Source organism: Sphaerodactylus townsendi, linkage group LG09 (assembly GCF_021028975.2).
Source record: "Sphaerodactylus townsendi isolate TG3544 linkage group LG09, MPM_Stown_v2.3, whole genome shotgun sequence".
Lineage (NCBI taxonomy): Eukaryota > Metazoa > Chordata > Lepidosauria > Squamata > Sphaerodactylidae > Sphaerodactylus > Sphaerodactylus townsendi.
Window position 1 is genome coordinate 90,792,997 of NC_059433.1, and position 9,644 is coordinate 90,802,640.

Sequence of the window (9,644 nt, forward strand, 5' to 3'; positions counted from 1 at the left end):
CCACCCCCCCCCCAACACCCCCACCCCCCCCACCCCCCCCCCCCCCCCCCAAACCCCCGGCCCCCTCCCCCCCTCCCCCCCCCCCCCCCACAGAACCTGCGGCTCTCCAGATGTTCAGGAACTACAATTCCCATCAGCCTCTGTCAGCATGGCCAATTGGTCATGCTGGTAGGGGCTGATGGGAACTGTAGTTCCTGAACATCTGGAGAGCCGCAGGTTCCCTACCCCTGGTCTGGGTGCAGCATGCATGTCTGCTTTTTTAATGTTTTATGTAGGCTTTATGCCATCTTGTTGATAATTCATATTAATGCTTATAACTTTTATATTGCTTTTATATTATTGTTTTACTACATGTTTACATGTAAGTTGCCTTGGGAAATTGGTGGGGTAGAAATATATAAAAATAAATAAGTGAAATCCATTTCTCACAGTGATATCAGCTGTGACTTAGTGTTTAATCAACTATCTCTAATGTGGTAAAAACCACACACAGGGCTTCTGTCATGCCAAGTCAGTTGATACAACTGGCTCTGAAGTCCAAAATTCAGAGGCTTTGCAAAAATGTCTCACCTCGCAAGGGTCAAACTGGTACTTAATCTCAGTGGTTTGCTGCCAAATTCCCCAAATGTACGATATGCAGCCAGTGTTCTACTTAGGGAGCTCCAGAGACATAGAGACCAGGCAATGATAACAGGTGTGCTTAGATGCTTTATGGGTGATCCACTGCACAACCTAAGAACAGTCTTTCCCTGCTCCTTTGAAGTGTTTCTTTTTCTTTCTGGGTAGAACATTTAGATTTGAGTTCAGCACCATAGAGACCAACAATCTTGTTGGAGTTTTCAAGAATCAACGCTCCCTTCGACTCTCAAAGTCTCATACCCTGGAAATCCTGTTGGTCTCTAAGATGCTACTGCACTCCAATCTAGCCCGTCTGCTGAAGACCAACATGATTACTCTCTAAAGCTATTTTCAATGCTAGGGCTCCGGAAAGGCACTTTCCAGAGAAGATAGCACTTTTAGCTTGTGTTTACAATGATGAAATATGCTATTTAAAATTGCTTTGAGGACCCATACAAGGCAGTCAAACGGGCTCAGATAGTGTTTGTTCCCCAGCTTGCAACAAATGCTAAATTTTGCGTGAATTGTACTTGCCTTTTTGTGCTTTAATCAGTTCTTTTCCAATTTCCAGGGTTACATAAGCAGTCCCGTTAAGGACAATATCAGTGATTGTCTTCCAAGCATTTGCAGAAAGGCGTTCCGAAGGAGAAATAAAGTTTCCGGCTGCATTGTTGATAATAATCTGAAAAGGAGAAAGAAATCTTAAATCCATTCTGAAATCGGATCCTGGGTCATTTAGGAAACTTGATGGCATTCAGAGATTCCCAGAAGACAAATAACATTTATCAATCACAGCTTTTGCTAAAAAACCCTGCTGAGAAAAGAGATGCATAAGTTCCAAGTGATAATGCTTCTTTCTTGGGAACATTAATACATGTTGTGTGCCCATTTCTGTACATGAACAAAACAGTCACACAAGTCACTTGGTTAGTATGCTACAACTGAACAACTATTCTCTGCAAGGATACCTTAAAAATCGCAAGAAATGCATATGTAAATAGCTGCCACATTTGTACTGGATTCTGTGCTTGTTCTATTGGAGCGAACTTTCTCCCCAATCCTTCCCTCCTCCTGCAGGTCCCACATGCTTTTCTTGAGGGCTCATCAGTCCCCAGGAGACAGATGTTGAAGGGCACAGCTGGCTACAGAAGGAAGGATGAGAGGGAAGCTTCTATTCCATGAGCACAAATGGACTTCCACTGCATAACTCAGCCCTTTACCCCCTTCCAGAAATGTGGTTTTACAGCTATTCTCAGTTGCTGTGAGCACAACAGTGAAGGCTACTGTTAAAAATGTAACACACTACAGCACTGTTTTAGTTTTCTTAGTTTTCTGACATTCCAGAATTATTTTCATCACAAGTTCTTTCCAGTAATGATTAATCAAATCCTTGCTTTACAGGTAAGATACTCACACTGGGATGTCCAGCCTCTTTAATTAGCTGTGAAACTGCATTACTAACAGAAGTTGGATCTCTCACATCACACTGAACAGCATGAACCTGGGTAATGAAAGATCACCTGCGTTAACCAGCCAGAAACTACAACAACAAAAGCTTTAAGTACAACTTTTAAAACAACTCAGGAGCTCAAAATACATTTTTGCATGCCTAAAATCCCTTGATTAAAAGATCATGCTAAATATCAACTGAAAAGAAATACCTTGTTTCCAGTTTTAGAAGAAATTTCTTCTGCAGTTTGTTTCAATACATCAAGCTTTCTGCAAAAAAAAATCATACATCGTGGCTAAGTTGATATCATGGGCTTATGTATCACACTTTGATTTAAGGTAAACAATTTGAAGATTTTACACCTACAAACAACCAATAAGCTAAATAGCAAAAATGCTCAACTGATCCTTGGTTTAGTTCATTTTGAGCAGGCCTACAATGTTAATTCACGACATGGCTATCCAGCATTACCCTTCTATTGAACACATCTAAGTGACTATAAAGGAGGGCATCCTTTCTGTGAGGGAGGAACCTCATGACTCAGGGTTTTTTTTCAAAGACTCAAAGAAAAATGGACTAACTCCAACTGTAACATTTAAGAAAACACACACAAAATGGGAATTCAAGCAAGTGTAGAACAGAACACGACGTCAAGTGCAGCATTTGCAAAAAAGGGAAAATAGGCTGTTACAAGTGTTGCTAACTACTCTGAAAAAGAGGCAACACACAAAAGAGAAGCCAATAAACTCTATCTCGCATTAGTAAATTGAAGAAAAAAGGAGCTGGTTCTGCTGCAATAGCTCTGAAATAATCTCCATGATAACGGTAAATTCTGAATGAGGATGACTTATGAGATGCCAGGATGTCTTCAACCAGCTCCAGTTCCATCAGGCTCTGTGTCTCCATGCATGGATAGAGCAAGTCTAAACCATGGCACTAAACCAAAAAAGGCAAAAAGATGCAAGGAAACTAGTGATAGTATATACAGCCCCCTACATGCTTTGCTGATTAAGCTTCATCTGGGGAGGGGGGTGTCTACAAAAACGTAATTTTACAACAAATATAACAAAGAGATGAACGGCATCTTAAAAATAATACCAACTATTAAAATTTATATTTAAAAGACATGATAAAAATAAGCTCATTAATCAGAATAAGATAAATAATCCATACATAGGATGTGGAGCAAGATAATACAAATATACGATGCAGATATTACAGATACATAAATATATAAAACAAATACTGACCAGACTTCTTTTTGCTGAACCCATTCACAGCAATTGAGTTGTATTATTGGGTGCCAATGATAGCATTTTTATATAGAGAGAAAGGTTAGAAGTCCCAGATCAAAATTTAACCCATGAGGGGCCAAAGTCTGCCACCTTAAAATCCAGTTAATCTCCTTCTTTAGAAAGATTTTTTTCATTATGATGGTATGATTTACATAACCCCTCCAGGATGAAATCAGTGGGTCCATGTTGTTCCTCAATAAAAGGGGGACCAACTATTTTGCAATGTATGTTGCCCCTATGCTCAATTATTCAAGTCTTTAATTTTCTAGAGATCTTCCCCACATATATTTTGTTGCAAGACCATCTGAAGGGATAAATAACTTTATCTGAATTACATGGTATGTAGTTTTTATTTTTCCCCCCTTTTATCAAAAAGGATTAATGAAAAGTTTCATATTTTGAGCTAGGCTACACCACTTCCGGCATCCACATTTAAAATGGCCCTTGGGCAAGGCTATTTCTGGACTGGTTCACGGGAATGAAAGTACTGCTGTGTACCAGTTTGTCTGTTAAACTGGATGTTTTGTTAAAAAAAGAAATGATTGGGGTTTTTTCTCACAAAGTGGAACATTATACAGCATGTTCCAGTTTTTATGTATGTTCTTTTTAAATTTCATGCTGATGTGATTATGTCAAACTGACTATAATTCCCTCACCATGTGAACTGTTCCTGTTGTTACATAATAAATCTACATACTGTGGCCTTCTTATACACTGATTGTATGATGTGGACTGGGTAAGTCCTCATGCCAATATTTTGTTTAAAAGTTCTCAACTCCCTTTGATAATCTTCAATTTTTTTGTACAGTTGCACTTAAACAGCAAAACATTTAGGGAATGTACTAGACAATAAAGATGTAAGTAGTCACCTTGCATCCTTTTTCCTTTTTGGGTTGCTGACATGATGCTTGGTGTGATCCTATTTTTCTTCCCTTTTGAGCCATGGCTGTCAAATGTTGTGGTTCATCAGATCCTAAAACTGTTATATCCTGGGCCAGAATAGTGCCACACTATGACCATACTAGCCCTCAGAGGCATCATTTTGCTTAACATTCTTCTCAAAAAAGAGAAAAATGGAAAGGTATGTAGCAAGTTGCTGCATCATCACACTGATATATTAACTCTAATTTTCAGGAACTGATTTTATCAGATCACCTTAGTCGCCTAACAGTTATCGAGGTTGTCACCAACAGTTGACAGGTCCCTAAATTTGCTACTTGCTGAAATGCATGGGATGTATTAATCACTCTGTCAACACTTCCCTGTTGCCCAGTCCATCTGAACTCTTCTATAAGCCTTTCACCAATTCTGCAAATATGGATGTTAAATTCTGCTTGCTCCAGCAGACAAATTGAGAATTTCTCTTCCATGCAACCTAACCTCATACCCTTCTGGCAACTGTTATGAATTTTGATGATAATATTTTGTATGTGAATCAGAAATAGCTTGTTCTGAAGGGTGTGTGCAGGGTGAATTGTTACCCTAATCTGGGAAGGGGTGAGGAGGGATTATCAATCACAAAGACTGCTAGTACTCTACAATAAACAATGAAACAAACCAAAGACAACTTGCTGAAATTGTGGGGCCTTCATTCTCAACTTCCTCTGCTGATTGAGCTCTGACAGAGGAATAAAAGGCAAATGCCACTACAAACATACAATTTTTTTAGTTCAAGGCAGAGTTAAAAACTGGTAAGGAAGGCCCTCTTCCTCACAAGGCATGACAGACTTCTGAAAGTGGCCTAGCATTTATTAAGATGATGGAACCTTTTGCTGCCTGCTTTCCTGCCCCAGAATTAGATGGATTCAAAGAATCACATTACTAGTTCTCTGTCATCCAATGGTACTTTGGATGCATTTCCAAACAGCATCTCCTCTGCATCATGTTTATTTGGAACTGAAGGAGATTCCAAATCAAAGTTTGATATGCAATGAACAGGGAGGGAATCTACTGAACAAACCAAGGAAGTTATTAGTCTATACGTCTTCTCTAAAAACACTGGCTTAGATCCAACCAGATTGTCTGCTGATGAAAAAGGCAGAAGAGGATGACTATCTCCATACCTGGGGATCTTGGGACCTGCAATGGATAAAAGCCATGCACAACAAGGCTTCGAATAAAGAAGGAAATTATGTGAGGAATGAAAAAAGGAGGTTGAGTCCAGCCCCTTGTTCTGGTATAATGTACTATTAGTCTAAAAGAGGCTTTCTTAGTGTTCCCCAGAAGAAATAATCCTTAAGAAATATTATATTTGAAATAAAACTAGGATAATAAAAAAAGCACTTTCTCTATAGTAACATCAAACAATACTCTGTATTCAAAGCCTGGTATGTTCCTGGAGTTTTCAAGGAAGGTTAACGATTGCCTTGGCTCATTCATGCTTTTACTCCTTAGTCCAGTAAAAATGCCTTCAAGTTCAAAGTTTATTTTGCAAAGCAGCCTCACAAATTAAATTTCACACAAGCAGCAGGGATCTCAAATATGCTGTTGTCTACAAGATGGTAGCATCACCAAGTGAACCAGCATATATACCAGTGGTGGCATGGCACTCCAGATGTTCATGGACTACTATTCCCATCAGCCCCTGCCAACATGGCCAATTGGCCATGCTGGCAGGGGCTGATGGGAATGGTAGTCCATGAACATCTGGAGGGCCATAGGTTCGCCACCATGTATACCAAAAGAACTGAACATACAGCAAGACAATAAAAAGATTCTCCATATTTATACCATGTATCAAAAGTTGACTTCATTTTAATGGCAAAGTGAGTGTTTATAAAATGGAATTTACCGGCTTGCTATCACACACACTGCTCCCAAATGAGAAAGAGCAGCTGTCATTCCTTTGCCAAGGCCTGTACCTCCACCTGTGATGAAGGCCACTTTCCCTTCAAAGGCACTTGGGGGCAACATCACTTTCTGAAGAGGGGGAAAGAAGGCAGCCTGAGGAGTATCGCTTTGGTACATCACTTTTGTTCCATGACTCAAAAGCTGAAAAGGGAAATACGTATAATAAAGATTTTGTCTTACCTTCCATAACACAGAAACAATTCTTAACTACAAGACTACTACGGACATGAAAGAAATACCCCATAACCAATAAAATAGGAAATAGTCTTATTTTCAGGCACAAAGTAGGCGTAGAGTATTTATTTGGTAACCCATTTTTGTTAACAAATCTTCTGGTATTTCTGACCTGTTTTTTTTTTTCTTTTTTGAGCAGCTTCTGCCTCGTCCATGCCCTATCATAAACTGCAAAACTTTCAAGAAGAGATATCTTTCCGGAGAGAAACTGGAAATGGTGCAGGAGGGGGGGAAAAGCTGCTCTCCACAGGCCTTGTGAATTGTCCGATCAGACCATTGTGCCAACTATTTGTACATTTTGTGCAATCCCAAACAACGCAGAGCGTACACTTTGGCTCATTTTAACGCTCTGCCTAACGCTATGACTCTTGGCAGGTATAATAACACTCCATATGAGATCAGGTTATGCCAATGTAATATGGCCGTTGTTGAGACTGTTCAACATGTACTATTGGTATGTCCAATGTACGAGTCGTTACGCTCTATGTACATCTGCCCATTGATAGAGAGCTCAAACGATGTCAGGCTACCATCTACTATGAATTTTCTACTCAACGGTTCCTGTGATCTCGTATGTGAGAATGTTGCGAGTTTTTTGAGGAACTATTTGGTCAGGCGCAATCACTGCCTACACAGTAGTAACGGCTAAATTATTTTATGTGTGCGTGAATGTTGTGAATGTTCAATGTTGTTTTAATGTATTTTAATATTTTAATGTCTCAGTTAGTGGATAAATGCCCCTTTTTACTAACTCTGTAATTTATAATGCCAATAAAGGCTTTGGAATTGGATATCTTTCCAACAATTGGAGCTGCTATGGTCCAAAAACATTAAATTTGCTACCTGCCCAACTTTGACAGAACATTGGTACACAATATTTTATAGATGGTATGTGACTCCGAAGATACCATGGGGATGAGTAAAAACTTCAGTAGCCTTTGTTGGAAATGTCAAGAAGAAGTTGGGTCATTTTTTCATTTATGGTGGACTTGTAAAAATTCAAAAAGTTCTGGTTGGATGCACATGCAAAAATGGAAAAATATTGCATTTACGGCAATTCCTGCAAAGACAATGTTAATAGGTATCTTTCCTGAAAAATTTCCCAAGAAACTTAAAGAGTTATGTTTGTATTTGTTAATGGCAGCCAGAGTAACAATGGCAACTAACTGGAAAGCCAAAAGATGTTCTAACACAGAAATCTGGGAGGAAAAAGTAAAAAAAGTATGTTACAATGGCTAAACTAACAAATCTTGTAAATATACAATGAAAACAAGAGTTTGATGAGATGTAGGAATTGTGTTTTTGGTATGTTGCTGAATCAATTATTTAAACAAAAAATATGATAATGCTAATAGGGATTAAAAATAGAGGAATTAATATGTTAGTAGTTAAGGACATAAATAATAATTAACCTGATATATACCTGTGGGAATTTTAGCCAAATATTAAATGAACAACATTCTCTTAAATGGCAGGTTTTGTCTTTAAAAATTTTCTGACATTTGTATAACGTTTATATATTACTGAACGTAGCATCCATTCTATTGGTTTTTTGTTCCTGGAATCTTATATGTTTTGATGTATTTTAAAAAAAATTATTCTTTTTTTTTTACAATTTACAATTTCTTATTTTTGCATATGTTTTTATATGGATAAAAATTAATTAAACAAACAAACAGAATTTGACCCTCTTATCACCTTGCTATAGTTTAGAAAGATGTGGTCACTGTTCCAAAAAAACTTAAGTCTGAAGCTGCCTTGGGTTATTTGGATGATCACCAAATCTTTAGGGTTGGGGAATCAACAAAGATTGTGAAGTATACCAATGTACCATATATTTTTGCTTGTTTATACACAGATATGTACTGTATATAAAATGAAAGTTGAGTTCCCCAAATTATGACAAATAACAAAACAAACAAGTCTGAGCAAACAGCAAGGAAAACTTGTAGAATACCAAAGGAATAAAGGGTTTTTTCAGTTACAAATTTCTCTATCAAAGTTTCTTGACTGAAGCTATACTTTGTCAAATTTTAACTGCAATGCAAAGTTGCACTTTAGACAACAAGCTCTATCTGAATATGAACCGCTGGAGTTAACTACTGAAGTCCTGGATGGCATACACTGAATTTTTACTCCAAATATTTGTAGTTGATCAAGACATGGCTCTGCAATTATATAACACAAGATATACATGAATGGTGCTGCCATTTTGGCCAATATAATAAGAAACCTTTTTTTTCACATTTAAAAAAGATTTTCCCTGAGGCCTACAATGAAGAAGAAGAGTTTGAATTTATACCCCACCTTTCTATCCTGTAAGGAGACTCAAGGGGGCTTACAAGCTCCTTTCTCTTCCTCTCCCCACAACAGACACCTTGTGAGGTAGGAGGGGTTGAGAGAGTTCAGAAGAACTGTGACTATCCCAAGGTCACCCAGCAGGAATGTCGGAGTGCGGAAACACATGTGGTTCCCCAGATAAGCCCCTGCTACTCAGGTGGAGGAGTGGGGAATCAAACCTGGTCCTCCAGATTAGAATCCACCTGCTCTTAGCCACTACCCCACACTGGCTCTCAGTCTTAATGAAGTTCTAAGTGTGCAAAAACTTATGCTGGAGGAAAAACTTATTCACCTTTAAGGTATGAAATCAGTGGACTGAGATATTTGAGTGCATAGGATTGTACTATAATAAGACTACTTCTTTCGGACCGATTGAACAATTGAAATAGCTGGAAGAGGGCGGGGTGTGTCAGTTTTCTAAACTCCTGGGGGAGGGGGAAGAGATAAGAAAAGTATCCCCTTGCAGATTAAAGATACACAGACCATTCTAGATTCGTACTGGGCTGCATAAATAAATTCCAGTTTAAACATAAGCGTCAGAAGGGGGAATGTGTTACAAAGGCACGACACACTGAGACGCTCTGCGTGGATATTTCTGCAATTCTACCCCATTTGCTGCTCCACTTGCACAGCACGGATGCCCAGAGCGTCAAGGCATGGTCATAAGCACCTTACCCGCGTGGCAGTGCACGTGAAGAACCGTGGAAATACTTTGATCCACGACCCTCTCGTCATTCCCAGGACCCCCGCCATGATCCACTCAGACAGTAAGGAGTCCAGACCAGGCCCCGCCCCCGATCTCTCCTCTGTACACAAGGGACAGGAGTGGGCGGGCTATCTGGTGATGTCACGAGGCC

At 39.1% G+C, this 9,644-nt stretch overlaps 1 protein-coding gene across 1 annotated transcript; it reads right to left on the reverse strand.

Annotated features, from left to right (window-relative positions):
* Positions 1–234: 234 nt before the first annotated feature.
* On the reverse strand, positions 235–9,607 carry DECR1 (2,4-dienoyl-CoA reductase 1). Its single transcript, XM_048508069.1, has 5 exons — positions 9,463–9,607; positions 6,155–6,354; positions 2,280–2,337; positions 2,033–2,119; positions 235–1,300 (listed from the first exon to the last, which is right to left on the reverse strand). The coding sequence occupies exons 1-5, from the start codon at positions 9,538–9,540 to the stop codon at positions 1,127–1,129; spliced, it is 597 nt and encodes a 198-aa protein (XP_048364026.1). The 5' UTR covers positions 9,541–9,607; the 3' UTR covers positions 235–1,126.
* Positions 9,608–9,644: the final 37 nt, after the last annotated feature.

What these genes read in the sequence shown, in the direction of transcription:
- DECR1 (XM_048508069.1), bottom strand. Translation starts at nt 9,540, where the DNA reads ATGGCGGGGGTCCTGGGAATGACGAGAGGGTCGTGGATCAAAGTATTT. An exon ending in CTTCTAAAACTGGAAACAAG is followed by an intron (nt 2,120 to 2,279) that starts GTATTTCTTTTC and finishes TTCATTACCCAG; the next exon opens with GTTCATGCTGTTCAGTGTGA. An exon ending in AAGAGGCTGGACATCCCAGT is followed by an intron (nt 1,301 to 2,032) that starts GTGAGTATCTTA and finishes TCTCCTTTTCAG; the next exon opens with ATTATTATCAACAATGCAGC.